The sequence below is a fragment of the Moschus berezovskii genome, chromosome 18, assembly GCF_049115385.1.
Source record: "Moschus berezovskii isolate FMDL1 chromosome 18, NW_MosBer_1.0, whole genome shotgun sequence".
NCBI lineage: Eukaryota > Metazoa > Chordata > Mammalia > Artiodactyla > Moschidae > Moschus > Moschus berezovskii.
Window position 1 is genome coordinate 36,722,349 of NC_142477.1, and position 22,247 is coordinate 36,744,595.

The 22,247-nt window shown below is 44.0% G+C and overlaps 1 protein-coding gene across 1 annotated transcript in view; it reads right to left on the minus strand.

Annotated features, from left to right (window-relative positions):
• Positions 1-22,247, minus strand: part of ADAMTS12 (ADAM metallopeptidase with thrombospondin type 1 motif 12) — a 391,698-nt gene that overhangs the window by 22,659 nt on the left and 346,792 nt on the right. Inside the window, exons 20-22 of the mRNA XM_055422207.2 lie at positions 18,701-18,853; positions 10,254-10,430; positions 4,182-4,322 (exon numbers count right to left, since the gene is read on the minus strand). Coding sequence (XP_055278182.2) covers positions 4,182-4,322; positions 10,254-10,430; positions 18,701-18,853 — 471 coding nt within the window. The remainder of the gene's footprint in view (positions 1-4,181; positions 4,323-10,253; positions 10,431-18,700; positions 18,854-22,247) is intronic.

A 22,247-nucleotide genomic window follows, 5' to 3' on the forward strand; every position in this document is an offset into this window, starting at 1 on the left:
ATTTCTCCAAATAAGACATACGGGTAATCAAAAAGCACATGAAAAGACAGTCAGCACTGAGACTTCCTTGGTGGCTCAGTCCTTAAGACTCTGAGCTTTCAATGTAAGGGTACACATGTTCAACCCCTATTTGGGGAACTAAGACCTCACATGCCACACAGACAAAAAAAAAAGGTATTCAGCATTGCTAATTATCATTGTTTTAATGGCTAAGTCATGTCTGGCTCTTTTGCAACCCCATGGATTGTAGCCCACCAGGCTCCTCTGTCCATGGGATTTCTCAGGTAAGAATGTTGGAGTGGCTTGCCATTTCCTTCACCAGGGGAATCTTCCTGATCCAGGGACTGAACCTGCATCTCCTGTATTGGCAGGCAGATTCTTTACCACCGAGCCACCAGGGAAGCCCTCACTAATTATTCAGTTCAGTTCAGTTCAGTCGCTCAGTCGTGTCCGACTCTTTGTGACCCCATGAATCACAGCACGCCAGGCCTCCCTGTCCATCACCAACTCCTGGAGTTCACTCAAACTCATGTCCATCAAGTCGGTGATGCCATCCAGCCATCTCATTCTCTGTTGTCCCCTTCTCCTCCTGCCCCCAATCCCTCCCAGCATCAGAGTCTTTTCCAGTGAATCAAATGCAAATCCAAGCTACAATAAGGTATCACCTCATATTGGTCAGAATGACCATAATAAAAAATTCTACAAACAATAAATGCTGGAGAGGGTGTGGGTAAAAGGGAACCTTCCTATACCATTGGTGGGAATGTAAATTGGTACAGCCACTATGGTGAACAGTACAGAGGCTCCTTAAAAACTAAAGTTGCCATATGATTCAGCAATACCACTCCTGGCTATGTGTCTGGAGTAAAGAATAATTCAAAAGACACATGCACCCCAATGTTCACTACAGTAGTCGTTACAATAGCCAAGACATTGAAGCAACCTAAATGTCCATCAACAGATAAATGGATGAAGAAGGTGTGGTACATATTCAAGAACATTGCATGCATGCTCAGTTGCTCATTTGTGTCTGACTCTTTGTGACCCAATGGACTCTAGCCTTCCAGGCTCCTCTGTCCATGGGATTTCCCAGGCAAGAATACTTGAGTGGGTAGCCATTTCCTTCTCCAGGGGATCTTCCTGACCCAGGGATCACACTTCGGTCTCCTTCGTTAGCAAGTAGATTCTTTACCATTGGGCCACCTGGGAAGCCCCCAGTGGAATATCACTCAGCCATAAGAATGCTTATTGGTAATTTTTAATCTATGGGATTTTATGCCCCTGAATGGGCCCAAATTTATAGCATTTTTCTGACAGTTCATATTATATCAAATTTTCTTTTCTGATGGTCACATTTGATTTGATTAGTGATGCTTATAATTGTTACACAGGACACCAGGGTATTTATGAGGAGCTTAATTCTAAAACACATCTTTACTTGTTGAGTACAATATTTTCAGGTTGTGAAATCAAAGATGGATGAGGAAAAACTTGTTTTTAGAAATAACTGAACCTCTAATAAATAGGAAATAAATTTCCAAGGCAGATATTTTAAGATGACTGAACGTAAATTAAAATTTCTTATTATGAAAAATAATACAAGTGTATGACATTGTTTTCTGATGTTCACAAGACCCATGGGAGAGAGAGGAAGGTGGGTACTGCCCCTGACAGACAGCTTAGCATGCACAACCAGAAGCTTGCCTGGACTCCAGAAGCTTCTTTGGCAATTCATCACAACTCAACATTAGATGTCAACTAACATAGGGCATTTATAGAAATTACTATGGGTCCTATCTGTCTAAGGGAATGGTTGATGTCACTCTTCATTGTCTACCAGGCATTTTTAAGGTATGAAAATAATAAAATATGTATTTTTAATTTGTTTCAGGCTAACTGATTAATGTACAATATTCTTTTGGCAGTAATGAGTCATCTTATTCTTCCTGGATTGAGTGGGGTGGTATCCAGAGACTGATGCAACCTTAAGTTGGATGCACCAATAAGAGTCTTTTGTTTTTAAGAGTACATGCCAGCATTCAAATTGATCACGGCTATGCAGGTATAACTAGACAAGTACAACAATGAAAATTACTAAAAATATATCAACCTAAGACTATCTGGGGACATGATATTTGGCAAAATATTGCATTAGCCTGTGTTATAATTATAACCATCAAAAGATACTTACATAAGAACAAATTACTTTAAAAAATATTAATAGTTGAAGGGTTAGTGTATCAGATCCTCTAGCTCTCCTTGTCTCCTGCTGTTGGCCTTTGACGGGCCCTAACTGATGAGGCAACCCACTTCATGGAAGCACAACCCTTGGGCTTATTGTGTGCCTCTTACCCTGACTCTGAATTTTGTTATTGGCAGTGAGATGTGAGACTCACTGGGACCTGCCCACACCTGAATGACCCAGGACAATGGGAGACGCTATCCATCGAAGGGGAAACTTTTACACAATGTTGGGAAGACAGAAGCCAGTAGATGATCTCTCTTCTTCTCTCTGGACAAACAGCGACAGCAGTTCAAACAGCTTTATAAAGACCTTCTTTCAAGAGCAAGCCATCAATTGCTCTTAGACACCAAGCAGTCTAAGTGAGGAAAAAATAATAACCCTGGGAATGGACCACCTTGCACTTGATTCCCCTTCTTCCCTGCCTCTTCCTCTTTTCTGTCATTTGTGCTTCCCTCAGTTCAGTTCAGTTCAGGCGCTCAGTTGTGTCCGATTCTTTGCGACCCCATGAACCGCAGCACGCCAGGCCTCACTGTCCATCACCAACTCCCGGAGTCTACCCAAACCCATGTCCATCGAGTCGGTGATGCCATCCAACCATCTCATCCTCTGTCATCCCCTTCTCCTCCTGCCCTCAATCTTTCCCAGCATCAGGGTCTTTTCACTTTGTAAGAATTGTAAAACTTTCCTCCATTTACAATTTAATGATTTTATTTGTCTATCCATCAAACATGCTGGCCTTTCAGCAAACTGATAATCTGTGGGTTGACAAGTGACCAGAAATTCACTAAATCACGATAAGCCTCAAGCTTCAGGGCACATGCAACTCCTATATGCTCTAGAAAAAGTCAGAGGATCCAAGATGTTTAGGACCCCAAATCACTTTTCCTTAGTCTCCGTTCCTCTGAGCTAGTTTTTAGTGTTTTATCTTTTCTCTTTTGAAAGCATTTGATCTTCTTCTCTTCTGAATTCAGGATAGTTAACATTGAGCACCATGTCAGTCATAGGTCAACCTTCAGCATTGTTCTTGTTCAGTTGCTCAGTCGTGTCTGACTCTTTGCGATCCCATGGACTATAGCACACCAGGCTTCCCTGTCCTTCGCTGTCTCCCAGAGTTTGCTCAGACTTATGTCCATTGAATCAATGATGCCATCTAACCATCTCATCCTCTGTCACCACCTTCTCCTCCTGCCCTTAATCTTTCCAAGCATCAGGGTCTTTCCCAATGAGTCAGACCTTTTAGCATACTTAGACATATTAAAAAGAAGAAGAGTAAAATATAGAACTGAAAGAAGTTTTGGTATATATACACAATGGAATATCACTCAGCCATGAAAAAGGAACACATTTGAGTCATTTCTAATGAGGTGGATGAACTTAGAACCTATTCTACAGAGTGAAGCGAGTCAGAAAGAGAAAGATAAATATCGCATTCTAACACATATATATGGAATCTAGAAACATGGTTCTGAAGAATTTATTTACAGGGCAGGAATGGAGAAACAGACATAGAGAACAGACTTATGGACATGGAGGAGGGGAGGAGAGGGTGAGATGTATGGAAAGAGTAACATGGAAACTTACATCACCATATGTAAAATAGATAGTCAACGGAATTTGCCGTATGGCTCAGGAAACTCAAACAGGGACTCTGCGTCAACCTAGAAGGGTGGGATGGGGAGGAAGATGGGAGGGAGTTTCAAAAGGTAGGGGACATATGTATACATATGGCTGATTCATATTGAGGTTTGACAGAAAACAGCAAAATTCTGTAAAGCAATTATCCTTCAATAAAAAATAAATACATAAAACACACTTTAAATCAATGGACACATTAGACATTTACAGGAATAATATATGACTTTTAACATCAAAAGAAAACAAATGCTATTTATTTAAAAGACTAAAACAAATGAAAGCGATTATAGCTGATTCGTACCGGGTCCCAGTTCCCAGTGGTCCAGTGACAGCAAGGGTGCCTGTTGCACGGTGTGGTGGAAGTGGGCCTTTTAGTCCAGTCACAGCGGCCTGGACAAGTCACTCCTCTCTTCTGAACTCCGCCTCCACAGGAGCTGGAACACTGGTCCACAAGAGGGACAAGGTCAGGTGAAAATCACAAGGTATCACTTTCAGAGATAAAGGGTAGGGATGTCCTTTTTCACTGTGTCTGCAGTGCATGACACTGCACCTGGAAGATACGAATACTCAGTAGAGGCTGAGTAAATGTTTATTTTAAAAAATACTTGACAGTTAGTCTCTAGTTCCATACTCTGTATTTCAACCCATCCCCCCCCAATAATTTAGTAAGAGGGTTTTTTTTTTCTCCTTTTCAGTTCAGAAAAAAAAAAAAAGAATGTGTCAAATAAGTCTGCAACTTTTTTTTTACTATAATATATTGTTAAGTTATAAAGATATATAAAGTTATAAAAATATAGATGTATATCATATAAAACATAACTTCTCTTTAGAGCAGAAATTCCCATGATTGCCAAATAAATTATTTCAAGTGGGGGTAAAAAATCAGTTGGGGGAGCACTGTTAATTGAGATGAGGCCTAGCCTATCAGTACCTCACAAAGTTGATAACAACAAATAGGCCCAGCTGTGCTGTGCTGTTCTGAGTCCCTCAGTCATGCCTGACTCTTTGTGACCCGGTGGACTGAAGCCGTCCAGGATCCTTTGTCCGTGGGGATTCTCCAGGCAAGAATACTGGAGTGGGTTGCCATGCCCTCCTCCAGGGGAACTTCCCGACCCTGGCCCAGCTGTATTAAGTTCAAATTTTGGTGGTTTTATCTGATCACTGTAGCAAGTTCCTAGTGTCTTCACAATCACGTGTATTTGGATGCTTTTTGCCAAAGTATGTAAAAATAAATTACAGACTGCCAAAAGAGCTATTATTCACTTTTAAATAAAGAACCCAAGACAGAAAAAGTCAATAGAATTATATTTTCTTTAAAATTTACTATTGATTTGTTATGCACACTGTTATTAAGAATATTAGTATCTCTTTTGGAACCTGGAACATCCATGTCAAGTTCCAAACGATGGCCACTCAGTCAATTCAAAGACAGTGGTGAAACAAGCCCTAAGACCCAGCCCTCACACCAGCAGGTGAGCACCAGTCCCGACCCTGTCAGGGCCCACAGCCAGCTGCACTGGAACCTGGCCCCACCCACCAGTGGGCCAACAACAGCTCCAAGATCCCCAGGCCATGCAACTAGCCACCATGTGAGGCACAGCCTAGGAATTAACCAGATCAGGAAGAGCCCCACCTACCAGAGCTCCCACAGTAGTCAGTTCCACCACAACAGAAGGGTCCATGCAGCCCACATGGGGGGTACCTCTAGAGCATACAGCTCTAGTGACCAAAGGGGAGTGTGCTACTGCCTCATTGGACTTCTCCTACACAAGGCCACTTCTGCAAGACTGGGAAATGTGACCAACCTACCCAACAGGAATAAACAACACAGAGAATTAGGCAAAATTAGAAGCCAGAGGAATATGTTCCAAATGAATGAACAAGACAAAAATCTGAGAAAAAGAACAAAACAAAGTGGAGGTAAACAATCTGCTTGATTAAGGAGTAGTAGTTGTGATTACATAGTAGTAGTTGTAGTATTAGCTGCTTAGTTTTGTCCGTCTCTTTGTGACCCCACAGACTATAGCCCACCAGGCTCCTCTGTTTATGGAGGAGTGGGTTGCCATTCCCTTCTCTAGAGGATCTTCCTGACCCAGGGATCGAACCCAGGTCTCATGCACTGCAGGCAGATTCTTTACCATCTGAGCTACAGGGAAGGTAAAGATCATAAAAATGCTTAACAAATTTAGGAGAAGAATAAATGAATAAGGTGTGAATTTCAATAAAGAGTTAGAAAATATAAAGAAAGACCAGACCGAGGTGAAAAATACAATAACTGAAATAAAAAGTACGTTAGAAAGAATCAGTAGTAGATCAGATATTACAGAGGAATATATCAGTGAGCTAGAAGAGTAGTGGAAATCACTCAAGCTGAATAGAAAAACAAAGAATTTTTTAGGGGCCTCAGAAGAAACCAATTCTGCCAACACCTTGATCTCAGACTTCCAGCTTCTATAACTCTGAGAAAAAATATTTTTGTTATTTAGGCCAAAAAGCAAGAACAGAAACAAAAACAGTGGTGAAGTAAGACTTAAAGAAAGGAGACTGATAAAATTCTGGGGATAAGAGGACGGGGAAAAAAATCAGAAGACGCTGAATAGCTCAATATGTCAAATGGAAGGAATTCTGGTCGAGAAACCAAAATATAAAATGTAGGTGTTTTTATTCTGATTAGCTCTGACAGTCCTAATGGAGAGCACACTTCTGCAATAGAATTTTGATCATCCCCTATTAAAATGGGACTCAGCCTTCCTTCCTCACTACATTAAGTTGTAGAATTAAGTTTATCCATATTTGAAATGGTGATGTTGATAGGTTTTCTAAGGGTCTGGTGCACTGGATGCAATGCTCACAAATAAATTCGAGGTGACAAGTTTGATTACTGAAAAGATATAATTATAAAACGTGTCAGGTTTTTTCACTCACTAGAATAATTTTCTAAGCTATATTGTTTCATTTTCCTGAGGTTTCTAGAAGGAAATTAAGATAATTCACCAAAAATCTTTGAAAAATACTTTTGAGTACTTTGAAAAGCACTTTGAAAAATCTTGGTATTTTGAAAAATCTTAATTATGGCATGGTAACAGTAACAAAGCAGTCATGATTGCCAACATCATGCCTATCACATCAGGCACTATGTGTGTGGTGGCAACCATAAAAAATTATACACAATTAACCTTTCTGTTCAATAAATGGAGAAGGAAATGGCAACCTAATCTATTGCTTTCCCAGTATTCCAACGCTGAGAGTCAACATGAATCTCTTCCCACTTATTCACTGCTTTTAACACTATAGGAGGAAGGGAGGAGAGGAACCCCACATTTGGGATCCTGTTGTGCACCTGTATGTGTGCATACAGACACAGGGCTACCTGGCCAAGTAATCTCCAGGAAGGGGAAAGTGGTCCTCAAAATGTGGGCCCCAGAGCAACAATTTCAGTATCTTCTGAGTACTTGTTAGAAACGCAAAAGTTCAGGCCCTAACCCAGACTTCTGAATTGGACACCATGGGGATGGGGTCCAGACACCTGTGTGCTGACAAACTCTCCAAGTGATGCTGAAGCATGCTAAAGTTTGCGAACCGGTGAGGGACACTCTCACAGTTGAAAGGCATTTTCCACGGCAAGCAGTTTAGGCTGGGTGACACTCACTGGAGGGCCCCAGGACATTCGAATGAAGGCATTCGTTAGATACTATGCATATACAGAGCAGCATCTCGAGGGCTCAGGAAAAGCACTTAAAGGTGCCCAGTCCCGAAACAGTCCCCCGACATTTCCGGGGAAATGTTCAGCTGACTTTAGTATTTTCTATCCTTACTGTTCCCTCTGAGGAAAGTCTTCCAACCGTGTGGTTTGCTCAGAACAGAGCACTTTATAAAGAAGGGCGTTGGGAGGTCTTCAGGAAACAGGCTCATGATTGAGGCTCCTCGGAAGAGGTATACAGAATACATCTTTTTCACAACCAGAGAGCAGCTACAATTGGTCATCTTGGATAACTCGCAATTGCAATTTCTCTGACAAGGCTATCTAAGCTCCCCTGCAAATTCCAGGATCCTGGAAGCTATCACCAGGAAAACCCAATGGACAGAGGAGCCTGGTGGGCTACAGTCCAAAGGGTCACAAAGAGTTGGACACGACTGAGCGACTAAGTACATCACCAGGCTCAGCAAACATGGAAAGCTGAGAGGCCTAAGTCCAGAGCCTGGGAGTGGTAGGCACTTTATGTCCCAGAGATAGACAGGGGAGGAGGTGAAAGAGAGGACAGTGGTGGCTGTTGCCCCCAGGAAACACCAGGGGCCTCAGGAGCCAGCATGGCCGCTTGACCCAGTGGACAGTAAGAAGCTAGAGGGGGTTCAGTCTTCCAGGGTTGGACACTAACTCTGTATCCCACATAAAGTTATTGACTTACTCTCCTTAGTTCTCTCTTTGCTCCATGTCTATTCAGCTAAATTCTACAGTAAAGAGTAGAGGAATCAGAATCAACCTGAAGCTTGAATTAATACTCCACCATTTATTTTCTAGTTGTGCAAGCTTCTTAACCTCTGAGTCTCAATTAAATTCTTTATCTATAAAATGGAATCAGTAAGGCCTACCATCCAGGTTGTTACAAGAATTAAAACAAGTAGTATGGTTTTTCCCGTGGTCATGTATGGATGTGAGAGTTGGACTGTGAAGAAAGCTGATCGCCGAAGAATCGATGCTTTTGAACTGTGGTGTTGGAGAAGACTCTTGAGAGTCCCTTATACTGCAAGGAGATCCAACCAGTCCATTCTAAAGGAGATCAATCCTGGATGTTCATTGGAGGGACTGATGCTAAAGCTGAAACTCCAATACTTTGGCCACCTCATGCGACGAGTTGACTCACTGGAAAAGACTCTGATGCTGGGAAAGGTTGGGGGCGGGAGGAGAAGGGGACGACGGAGAATGAGATGGCTGGATGGCATCACCGACTCTGTGGACATGAGTTTGAGTGTACTCCGGGAGTTGGTGATGGACAGGGAGGCCTGGCGTGCTGTGATTCATGGGGTCGCGGAGAGTCGGACACGACTGAGCGACTGAACTGAACTGAACTGAACTGAGTGTAGGTAAAATGCCCAGTGCATGGACACACTCAAAACACGCTGGGTTCTTCTTTACCTCTTATTTCTACCATAGTATAGTTGGGAATATTTTCTTTTTTATTGAAGCCAATAGGGAAATGAAATCATTATATTTCACCAAAGAACAGTAACTTGGTTTCACATAATGAAGTAGGACAAAGATGAAGCAGAATCCCAGCCCTTACAACACAGGATGGAGAGACACACACACACATCCCTCTTCTTATTTGTGTCAACAAGGATCTGGGCATTTGAGAGTTAGGACTCTGAAATCATACTATGTGGAAAGGATCTGACCATTATCCCCAGCCTAAGAGGGGCATGTGATGATCTGTCCCAAATGCTGCTCATCAAGGAGGTTCACGTGTGACTCCCCAGAGGGACTCCAATTCCCCAGTATATCCACTGAGACTAGGTCATAATAAAACATTGAACAGTCACAGTTTAAACCACACAATACAGCCTTCAAATTGTTGGGCCTGTCCAGCCTCCCCACCTGTCACTGAGCAGGACCCTAAGGGGCCTTCCCAGCACAGCCTCACCCCCACCTCCATCTCCCACACCATGGCCTCCACCTGCCTCTTGTCTATAGAAAAACTTTAGCCTCCTTGACCTTCCCCAATTTCCAAAGTGTAAATTTAATCATGAAGTGAGAAAATGCAGAAAGGAAAACAATCAAGCAAGACCAAAATAATAATAATAATAATATTGGGCTGGCCATTAAAGTCAAAGACCTTTAGTTCCTTCTCAAGGGCTATAGATAATAATCTGAGCCATGTCCTTTGAGCTGCTTTATAGATATTGAAACTCCTATCAGGTGGAAGAAGTTAACTATATGCTACCCACAAGCATGTAGACCCAAGACAGATTGGACCCAGAAGGCTGATGATGTTGACTCCTGATGACCTCACTATCAACCAATCCAAAGAATGCCACAAGCTGATCACATACCCTACCACCACCCCCTCCACCCCATTCTGATTTTAAAAACCTTATCCCGAAAGCCTTAGAGCAATTCAAGCCTTTTAAACACTAACTACCTGGACTGCTTGCGTGGCCCACTAGACACAATAAACGCTACACTTTCCTTCACCACAACCTGGTGTCAACAGATTGGCTTTACTGTGTATGGGCAAGTGACCCACCTTTGGATCAGTAACACGCCCAGTGTAAGGTGTGACTGGAAGGAGGCCAGCCACTGGTCTGAGGCACTTGTGGTCTCCCCTGGACTCACCAGGTAACACAGAAATTCAGTGTAGATGGTGCACTACGGTACCTGGCTCCAGGGCTCCACCTGCCACTCCTCGCAGGGCTCCAGGTTACAGCTTGCGGTCAGTGGAGGAGGAAGGCCGGCCAGGAACCGGCAGTGAAATGGCCTCAGGCTCCGGTGGTCCCGGCTGTCCACACACTGAATCTCCCGGATCTGGAAGCCCCCGCTGCAGTTTCTGGAGCACTGTATGGAGGGTGAGAGAAAAGGGGGCACCTGAGTCCTTGGCACCAGGCTGTCCATGCCCAGATATCCAGGGGGTTCACAACGGATCACAAAGTTCCCAGCTTCTAGAGAGGCTGGTGACCTGTCTTTCCTCACACACTGTGGAGAGAAGAGTCACTCTAGCAGCTCCCCAAGATGGGGCTCCCCGTGTTAGAAAATGCAGTTGTGGACGTGTAAGAACCGGGTGACAAAACCAGTTCTGTCACAGACTCACTGTGAGCCCTTGACGAGCTGCAGAAATGTTCTGAGCCTCAGCTGTCATGTCTGTAAACTGGGGTGACAACTGTTATACGGGGCTGTCCTGAAGATTGCGCAGGGGTGGGCTTGGGTGATGGCCGTGCAGCTGTTCCTTAGGATGTCTGTGTTCATTGGAGGTAAATGCAACCGCACACGAGGGGAACTCTCTGCCAAGACACACCCAATTACCCCTCAGAGTCTTGCTGAAAACCTGCTTCTTCCCTGACTCTGGACACAGGATTGGTTACCCCTTTCTAAGGAAAACAAAGTGAATAACTGCTCAGTGGTTTCATCCAGGGAGTGGGTGAACGCTGTCCTTGGCCCCACTGCCAGCTTCCCTGTACATTACTATCGCCCATCATCTTTCCTCCTAAGGCCACCATCGCATGCCGCCATCACCGAGGGTGTTCTCAACGCATGCCCAGTGCAAGCCCTTAGAGAGGTCCTCCCCACTCCCTTGCCCGTGCCCACACCTTGTGCAGCAGCCCCTGCACTCTGATCCCAGTAAAGGACACTGTTCACCAGCAGTCTGCTGATTTCCTGAAGCTCACAACAAACACGGCTGCCCCCAAGTCACCTACATTTATGTGGCGTATTCAGGACAACTTCTTTGGTTTACTTTTTGACCTCTTGGACTTTGGAAGCTCCTCCATCCTTCATCTAGGTAGATTTTATCCAATCATAACTCGAGCTTCCAAGACTTGGTCTTCAGTCTATATAGAATGCTATCATCATCAGCTTCCCTTCAGCTCATCTTGAATGTGCACCCTAGTCTCTCAAGGCCAGTCCTAGCTCATCTTGTCACTGCCCACTTCCAGGTGGGAACCTGAGGTAGGTGGCATGGGGGCTGAGCTCTGAGCTCCTCAGCCCCTCTCCCCTGGATTCTCTGTGGATTAACAATATGTCCTGTGGTCATTATGTCCTGAATCTTCTTTCCTCCATCCTTTGCTTTACTCACTACTGCTCTTCCATTAGACTTGGCTTAAATGTCACCTCCTCTGTGAAGTCATCCTTGAATACCTTCTCCAAAGGATATCTATTTCTTTTATTATTCATCTCAAATCCTTCTCTGTTTCCATTGCAAGAACTTGAAATGTGAAACAACTTCTATTTATTCTGCCCATCTTTTCTGTTAGACCGTTTCACTGCCCTGAAGCTGGAAACCATCTGTCTTGGTCACCACTGTGTCTTGAGCATCCAGCATGGGGCCAGCCATGGCACAGATGCTCCTCACAGCTTGTGGAATGAATATATGAATTCTGAGAAAAAGGAAGTTGGGGATTCCCAGTGGGCCAAGGAGCTCTGTGGTTACCATGGGGATAAAGAGCATCCTTCTTCACCCTCTCAATCTTCCATCAACGATCTCATTACATCTTGGCTGAGAAAATACACCACCACCAAAGCCCACTGCTGTGAGGAATGTTTTCATCTGGCCCCTTCTCTACTTGGTAAAATACCTTGTGCCCTTTCTGGCTACGGTGCGATAGTCATAATTGTAGTGTTGTGGATGGTAAAAGAAAATTTCTCAGAACCTTTCATTAGAGGCACCTCCCAAAATACTGATCCCCCTTTCTGTGCCATTTGGCAGATGGTGCAAGTCACCTGAATGCAAATCTTGGGTTGTAGCACAGCAGATGTGGGCCCATGTGACAAGGGGGCAGATGGATGCTCTAATCCCTCCATAAATCAAGTGTATTTAGCTTCTCAGAAATAAGCAACACTTGCCAGACAGCCCCCCAAAAGCAAATTAAAAACTTCATTTGCCTGCCATGCTGTAAGTACGCAGAGAACGAAATAACTGCCAGTTTAAAAACAGCCACAGAACAAACATGCATAAAATTTTACACAAAGCAGCCCTTTGTTTGATAGATTTGCAGGAAACAACCCATGGTTAAGACAAGAGGGCTCTTTATTAGAGATAGGAATTTTACAAGACATAGTGTACAATGGGTGTTTATTTTCTTATTTTTCATTTGTTGCTACAATCTGTTATTCCTAGACTTTTCAAATTAGCATTACCCTTTTGTCAAAGAGTACATTCACATTCAGTGGGAAATGAAGTTGAATTAATATGTTGAAGTAAATATTAAGGGAAGGCACTCACTAAATCTGTGACTTTTCTATTTCATTTTCAGAAGGGCCTCTGATTCAGTTAGCAGGAGGGAAGTGGCAGGGCATTAAATCACTCCACTTTGAAAACTGCTCTGCCATGGTGTGTCGAATGCCATTTACTATATTCATTTTCTTATTGCCCTAAAGTAGGGCTATTTATATTCCTGTTTTCCTAACCTGGAGCCTGTGGACCAGACTGAGGACAGGAGCCAGGCTAAGGAGAATAGAAGGACTGGCTAATGCCCACGCGCGACCGAATAGGTCTAACCATTTTTTGGTTCCCATGCCAGTCTGTTTAACTGATGTGATCGGCAAACCAGACTGAGTTAGAATGAAGAATCCGCTTTGTTTACAGGAGCCACTGGCAGAGAGGAAAATGGCACACTCACAACCAGTTACTCTTGTGTCGCTTCTGATTTATGGAGCCATCCTGATACATTTTCCATGTTGGACTCCTACCTAGTTTTCAGATGAGTATAGTGAAATTAACCAACCTGAAATTGGAAGTCAGTAGACTGTATTCAACTATCACCCTGACACCAAGTGACTTTGTGACTGTACCTCTACAAGCCTCCGTTTTCTCCATCAGCATTAAAAAGATAAATTGGATGATTAAACTCTTCCATATTCTACAGTGATCTAAGTGTCTGGGATCACTGGACTTGTATTATGCTTTGGTTTCAGAATCCTTTCTTGCTCTCCAGAAGTACTAAGCAAGGACATGGAAATAATTCTTTTCTGCTCCTTTCCTAATACTAAACAGACTCATAAGACTCTTAAGATCATTCAAAAATAATTCATTCCAAAAATTCTATTTTGAACAGCACCAAAACTCATTCATCTGTCTACTCCCCCACCCCATCCCCACTTCACTTCCTCTCTGCTATTAGGCACTTAACTATGTGCCAGCTTCCGTATGCCAATCTAGCAGAAGCAAAAAGTCATGCAATGAATAGAAGTCATAAAGATGATATGTCATAAATTGTTCATGATCCAGTGAAGGAACAAAGGAGGAGGTGGTTGATTTTACTTGAAGAAGGAAAGACTGGAAAGAGGAGCCAAACCTTGAACTATATCATGTAACATGGGTAAATGCTCACTCAGCTGGCAAACAGTGTGGGGGATATTCAAGGTGGAAAGAATGACATATGAAAGTGAAGTGAAGCAACAAGGCTTGTTTGGGAATATGTCCATCAGAATGCTAGAGTGGAGGGTACGGATGGAGAAAGATGGAAAGGGGCCATGATAAAGGATCTCATGGTTTGAACATCAGTCCTCAGCTAAAGTGGTCTTGGGTTCATGCTTTCTGTGAGTCTAAAGGCTTTCTTTAATTGCTGTTCTTTTCTCACTTAGGGATTCCCTTAAACTAAAATACTTGGGGCTTCTAAGAGAGGGTAATAGTTTAGACATACAGTAAATAATACCAAAAGAAAATAAACGCAGTGATTTTGAGTGTATTATTTTCCTTCTGGCTGGTCAATTTTTGCTTTCTGGGCACAGAAGCTCTCCTATAAAATGCAATTCTCTGTTACGAATTTTACACATTGGGCTTCAGTATGTTTCTGGGAACAAGTTATAAATGAAAGTTTGTTCTTAGCAAGACAGGGGCTCTTTCCCTATATTATTCATTTGTAAAAGTTCAGATCCAAAAAAAAAAATGTAGCACTGAATATGATGAAACTCAAGATCATAAGAAAAGGTTGCCACTTTTATTTTCCAAAAAAAGTGACAGATAATAATATCAGCTACTGTTAAAATAAAATTGCAACACTGCCTAGACGGGAAGACAGATCATTCCAAGAAAACGTAAAAATCTTTGATTCATTTCGGAAATAATCAAAATCTGTTAGACTGAACTATGAGAAGTTATTATCATTCTGAGAGAGATAATAAAGAGGTTGTTAAATCACCAGTTTATAAAACTGCTGGAGGTACAGTCAAGATGTTCAATCAGGAAGTGTGTAATGATGCATAACTTTGGTGTCAAACCCAACTGAAGGTTTTTTAAGCTAATCTTTGTCACTTATTGCATTTCCTTCAGCACAAGAATCAGCTTTTTTTCCCTTAGACAAATTTGAATGTTCTGAAATTGGCATGCGTCTTAAACTGACATCCATATTTATTATGCAGTGTTTCCTTTCCTTCTGAAAAGCTGTCATTACATTGATGAGTTGTCCCCCAGTTGATGGTTTTTCAGAATTGAGAGTATCAGTCCCAACTGATCGTGTGCTAGTGATTTAAACCCTCTAAGCCTTCACTTCCTCAGTGGGAATTATAAAGAAGGTCCTTTATTGGATGAAAATAAAATTGTTCATCTAAAATTCTTGTGCAGTGTCAGGCACGTAGTGGTATTTGGTGAGTGCCAGGACACCAGGGAGGTCAAGTCTGCCAAAGTTCATGGAGGACCCTGACTCCTTAGTACTGGGGAGCGGAGACTCGATGGATTGACAGGACTTACTCCACTGCCCCCTGACCACAGTCCCCTGCCCCAAGTCCAGGAAGCCAGAAGTTAGTAAACACCTGAGAACTACTCCTAGCCTTTACCCAAAGCTCAAAGTTCACCCAAGGCTTTATCTGAACAGTGTTTTACCATTTACAAAGTGGTTTCACGAGTACTCTTTGACTTGTACAACTTTATGAAGTTGATAGAGGCCATATGATGTACTTCATTTCCCAGAGGTGAGAAAACTAAAGCTCCTAAGAGGCTAGAAGAATGGATTAGCATCCTATGCTGGTGACAGAGTGTGTGTGCTAGTGTGCTAAGTCCCTTCAGTCGTGTCCAACTCTTCGTGACCCTATGGACTGTAGCCTCTGAGGCTTCTCCATCCACGGGATTCTCCAGGAAGAATACTGGAGTGGGTTGCCATGCCCTCCTCCAGGGGAATCTTTCCAACCAAGGGATTGAACCTGGGTCTCCTGCATTACAGGCAGATTCTTTACCATCTGAGTTGCCAGGGAAGCCCTTGGTGACAGAGTGGGGCTGCCAACCCAGACATGTCTGATCCCAGGCCCAGTGCTGCTTCTAGGATTGAATTCTGTAGAACTATGCTTTCTCCAGTATGCCTCTGGGACAAACCTAAAGACCATGCCCTTAACTTTGTTTCAGATAGATCAATGCATGAAGAACAAGAAGCCATTCCAAAAACAACTTCTGGACTTTGTAAAGGTAGAGATCTTAATACACAGGCTCATTGTACTACCACAAATATGAGAAAATGTCCACAGCAGTTGTATCAGGACTCCATCAAGGAGATGCATGGTGCTGGAGACAGAAGCTTGTAAAACAGCTGCAATTCAGATTGCACACACAGCAGTGGGGAGTTTCTGGAGAGTAATCTGGGGGACTTCAGGTGTGATCCCTGTGGCTTCAGTTGAGGCTGTGGCATACCCTTAGTCCCATGAGATTAAAGTGTCTCTAGATCTGGGCTTGTGGTTGGTAGTAAAATGCAGAAAGACTCAAGATCAAATTAGAATTCGTCCCTCTGAGAAAGTATTTGTGAAAAGGAAAACCATCGAGTTGGCAGTATCTAAACCCTCTGGATGGGCTTCCCTGGTGGCTCAGATGGTAAAGAATCCACCTGCCGATGTGGGAGACATGTGTTCGAGTCCTGGGTTGGGAAGATCCCCTGGAGAAGGAAATGGCAACCCACTCCAGTATTCTTGCCTGGGAAATCCCATGGACAGAGGAGCCTGGCGGGCTATAGTCCATGGGGTCACTAAAGAGCCTGACGTGACTTAATGACTAAAACAACAAAAACAACAAACTCTCTGGATATTTAAAGGTAAAAGCAGGGGTATGTTTTCCTACTCTAGGTTTGGAGGTCTGCTTCTGAGTAAGTTTAAGAGTCCCAACAGAACAGTGAAACTAAGATGCCCTTCAAATCTTTCCTAGTACATGATTTAGACTTCAGACATTCAAACAGACTGGTTAACAATATGGCAGTCAAAAAGCTGTCACCAAAATTTAGTGTCATTCAGTTACCAAATTTAAGATAAAATTTAAATCAACATCTCTAGCAAAAACGGAAGTCCTGCATTCAATATTCCTAATGATAGAAAAAAACAGACGTCAGGGCAATTGACTTTCAGTAGTTAAATGGGGTCTTTGACATAAGGTTTATCTATTATCCTGAGCAAGGAGATAGGATAGCACTGACAGAAATGGGGTAACCTTGAGGATTTGAGTTTAGATATGGTGGTCACCACATTCTGGCAGAACTTGGTGATGTGTCTGAGATAGCTTCTATAACACACCAGGAGTGGTACAGGGGTTAATAAGTATATCGGCAAGCCTCCTGGTCATGACAGAGAAGAGACCCAGAGACTGACAGGGCAGGGATGAGCTGCCAGAGCGGGGCTTCCTTTAGAGGGTCGACCCCACCAAGAGCTACTGGCTCTCCCATTCTGGTTTTATGTCAGCTAGAATTCCCGGAATTTTACACTGGACTGACCTTTTTAAAAGTGTGAGCTATTTCACACATCTGTCCTTCTTATGAGCCATGTAATTTCCAAGGAAAGGATTAGTCCCAGTAATGGGAAAGTGGAACTTAAGAACTTGGTCAACGTTTGGCAAGGTCAGGGACAGAAATGTTTCTTGAGATTTTTCTGGATATGGAAGAGAATTTGTAGCCAGGCATTTGGTCCCTTTTGGAATTTGTTATGAGTTGGAAGAGAAAAAAAAAAAAAAAAAAGAACCAGCATTCATTCCTTAAAGAAAAATGGTATGAGAACAGAAGCAAGGGAGGTTGGCAGGGACCAAAGAAATGTGTGGTGATTTTCTCAGGGAGTAGTCATACTTTCTCTCTCTTGCCAAAGATCAGAGCCTGTCTTTGGGAAAGGGGGCCTATTGCAGATTAATGATAATCCCTGCTCCCGTCTATCAGGTAAGTCTGCCAAGGAACCAGAGACGGCCAGTGAGACACCCCATGGTCCTGCTTGTCTGGGGACCTGAGTTTCCCACCAGATGAGGATGCTAACAGATGCCAGCCTCCCCAAACTCCTGGGCAGTTCTTTCTCCTTTTGTGTCAAGGCCATCAAGGGAAACTGGCTCCCCAGAGAGAAGACAGGTGCCTACAAGGTGTCTTGGTGTGAGGGGATATGGGGGGTGTGCTTGGCAACAGAGGATGTATGCACAGCTCGCACCTCTGCACCCCTCCTGCCAAGTGGCTCTGAATCCCACCTTGATCAGTGTCCCTATGACCTGGGTGCATCTGTATTCCCCAGGGGCTGGCTCAGTCCCCATCACGGTGACAGGCGGTCTGGGCCTGATTGCTGCCCAGAAGAACAAAGGCTGACCAATCCTAAGACCTGACAAAGCCTTTCACCAGGGACTATGCAGGCAGCACAGAGAAATGAATTACCACTCTAGGTTACCAAGGACAGGAACATCGCACCTCAAAGAGATCAATATAGGAAAGATGCTTTTAAAGACCAAGCTTTGATGTTTCAGCTTTCTTTTCATTTTGAGTCTGGCAGATTCCATTATTTGTGAGCAGCTGCTGAACCATGATTTAATTATACATGTGCTCATGTATCATTATTAATTATAACGTTAAGTTTAAGCAATTTAGAAATAGTGTCGCAGGCTGGACAAGCAAATTAAATTACACAAATTTAACTTCTTTCTTTCTCAGTTTATCCAGTAAGGGAGGACAAGCAGATAAAAACACGGGGGTTAATGAAAACTCTGTGCTTGCTCTGTGGCTATTGCGTAGCTGAAAGTAGGCTTACGACAATGCCTGTGGTTCACTCATCTGCCAGTTCATCACAGAAAAGGGCAGAAGGGAGGCAGGAAAGAAGCAGGAAAGCTACTATAGCAAATGGTGCTGATGTAAGTCCCTCCACCCCCGCCCCCCCGAAACAGTGCTGAGCTGATCAATTACCTTGCTCCAGTTTCCCACTTTCCAGCCAGCGCAGGGATGGAGGTGGCACCTCTTGGCCGGGTCTGGCCTCTGCAGGGTGGCGCAGTCGGAATCCACGTGGGTGCTGCACTGCACGCTCCGCCAATAGGTCCCCAGCCCGCAGGTGGTGGAGCACTGCCCGGGAGGAGGGAGAGATGACAGCGGCTCAGGGCTGCTTCCTCACGTACACCCCACCCCAGCCCACCCCACCCTGGAGGCAAGGGTCCTCCATCTTGGATACTCACTAAACCTGCCTGCAGAGCTTCAGAAACTTACCAGCGCTGGGGCTCCAGCCCCAAACAATCTGAATGGCTGAGGGTAGGGCTCAGGCAGGAGCAGTTAAAAAAACAAACCCCAGGTGATTCTAATAAGCAGCCAGGGTTGTGAATCCCTGATTTCTATGTGGGGAGGAAAACCCAGTGCAAATGGAAATTTGCTTCCCTTTAAAAAGTATCCTGGCCGGAAGGTCTATGGAATGACTAGGAGCTACAGGCACACTGCTGCATTTCATCAACACTGTTCATGGAAAGGGAAGAGTCGAAAATAGCCTAGGTCAACAGTTTTTCAGCGGGCTCATTTATGAAGGTAAATGGGCTTCCCTGGGGGCTCAGTGGTAAAGAATCAGCCCAGCAACGCAGGAGAGGTGGCTTCAATCCCTGGGTCAGGAAGGTCCCCTGAAGAAGGAAACGGCAACCCATTCCAGTATTCTTGCCTGGAAAATCCCACGGATGGAGGAGCCTGGTGGACTACAGTCCATGGGGTCACAAAGAGTCAGACACAACTGAGCAACTGAGCACTGTATTATGTGTGTGTATACCAGTGAGCCACCAGGAAAGCACATTTACCTCCATAAATGAGTCAGTTGGAAAAACTGTTGACCTAGGCTATTTTCTACTCTTCTCCTTCCATGAAGAGCATTGATGAAATGCAGCAGCATGCCTGTAGCTCAGAGTCATTCCACAGACCTATGTGTGTATATAAATATGCTGCTGCTGCGTCACTTCAGTCGTGTCCGACTCTGTGTGACCCCATAGACAGAAGCCCACCAGGGTCCCCCGTCCCTGGGATTCTCCAGGCAAGAACACTGGAGTGGGTTGCCATTTCCTTCTCCAATGTGTGAAAGTGAAAAGTGAAAAGTGAAAATGAAGTCACTCAGTCGTGTCCGACCCTTAGCGACCCCACAGACTGCAGCCTACCAGGCTCCTCCATCCATGGGATTTTCTAGGCAAGAGTACTGGAGTGGCTTGCCATTGCCTTCTCCTGTATATAAATATATATACACATAATACATATATACACATATACATAATACACATAGTACATATATATATAATGCATGAAAGTGAAAGTCAGTCATGTCTGACACTTTGTGACCCCATGGACTATACAGTCCATAGAATTCTCCAGGCCAGAATACTGGAGTGGGTAGCCTTTCACTTCTCCAGGGGATCTTCCTAACCCAGGGATTGAATCCAATTCTCCCACATTGTAGGCGGATTCTTTACCAGCTGAGCCACCAGGGAAACCCAAGAATACTGGAATGGGTAGCCTATCCCTTCCCCAGGGGATCTTCTCAAGCCAGAATGAAACCGGGGTCTCCTACATTGCAGGCAGATTCTTAACCAGCTGAGCTACCAGGGAAGTCTATACATATAATATATATTAGAGAAAATAACAGCTGAAGTGCATAGACTCATCGCACTAGTGGCCCCACTGTTCACACCCATGCTGTTTGCAATGGACTTCACAGCTCCTCTCATCAAATGATAGAATGTATTTCCCCAGCTGTTGAATCAGGACTGTTCTCGCACCTTTCTTTTGCCAAGAAATTGCAGTGGATGATGGTGGGCAAGTTCTTAAGAAATCTTGCTTGTTTCAGTTCTCTCTCTTGGACTCTTGTCTCTGCCATGAGAATAAAACTGGCTAACCTACTGGAGGATGAGAGATCATGTGAAATCAAGCTGGGTGACCCAGCTAAGGCCATCCCAGACCAGCCAGCCTTCAGTCAACCCTTCACCAGATGCATGACAAGCCAAGCTGAGATCAGCTAAGCTCAGCCTAGGTCAGAAGACACTTCCAGCCACCCACAGACTCATGGACAAAAATGAACGTTTACTGAGGTTTTATGGTTGGTTGTTATATAGAATAGACAATGGATACAACTATACAACAGGTACTTTTCCTATATTTTCTCTAACCTTGGAGACTCAGGATACAATTAGAATTCTACAGCTGACTAACTGTGTGATCTTTGGTGGTTTCCTAACTTCTCTAGCAAGTAAAACTGGCGATTACACTAGGATCTCATTTATTAAGTTACTGTGAGAACAGTAGAGTTAATCCACACACAAAGTGAGCACTCTACAAATGTTAGACATAACATTTGTATTAAACATAGCACTGTAGCTCCAATACTTTGGTCACCTGACGTGAAGAGCCAGCTCTTTAGAGAAGACCCTGATGCTAGGAAAGATTTAAGGCAGGAGGAGAATGGGACGACAGAGAATGAGATGGTTGGATGACATCACCAATTCAATGGACATGCGTTTGAGCAAGCTCCAGGAGATAGTGAAGGACAGGGAAGCCTGGCGTACTGCAGTCCATGGGGTGGCAAAGATTTGGACACGGCTGAGTGACTGAATAATGACAACAAACAGCAGCCCTGCAAAGTCAGCGTTATGAGTCCCACTTTCCAGATTTCTGGGGCCCAGAGAGCTTAGCAGTCATGCTCGAGGTCACACAGACACTACCATGTTAATTTCACACCATGGCAAGGAGAAAAACAATGTTTGTTCCAAACCCAGGACAGGAGCTAGTGAGACCAAATTCCCAGGCTAGTGATGACCCTAGTACATCTCCAGTGATGTCTATAACTCTTTGTGCCATATTTATGTGGTAAATAAACATATGTCCCTGGGGCTCTGAGTCTAGTGCTGTAGGGTTCAGATGTCAGCAGACATTTAATTCCTTTTTGACAATTTCTATTTAGGCAGCAAACGAGTCCAAAGACAAAGATGACAGGAAGACATTCATAGAATGCAGTAAGCAAAAGGGGATTCCACTGATTGTCTCTGATGTTGGTTTAAAACTGGGAGTGGGGAGTGCAGAGAAGAGAAGGTCCCGAGGAGGCAGAGGAACAGCTTCTCTTTGTCCTGGGAACCTTCTCCCTCGTTACAGCCAGTGACCCTGTGATAACTGATTTGCCAGGTCAAGGAGCAGCTATTGGGATGTTCAGAACTGGAACAGCTGTGCAGGGCTATATCAGAATCATGTGAAAACTGCTGTGAAAGGCTGTGGAAAATTACACCGTCACTTCCATTTACACGACTGCACAGCATACATTTCACTGACTGGCCCAGGGGATCTGGCTGAATGAGGAGGCAACGAGATGAGAAGTGATCTGTCACAATGAGATCCACACCCATGCACACTGTGAAACTTCTGAGTTTTCTGTCTTGTAATATATCTCAAAGCAAACACTTACTGAGCACTTCCTATATGCCTGACACTCTTCTACACAGTTATTCCT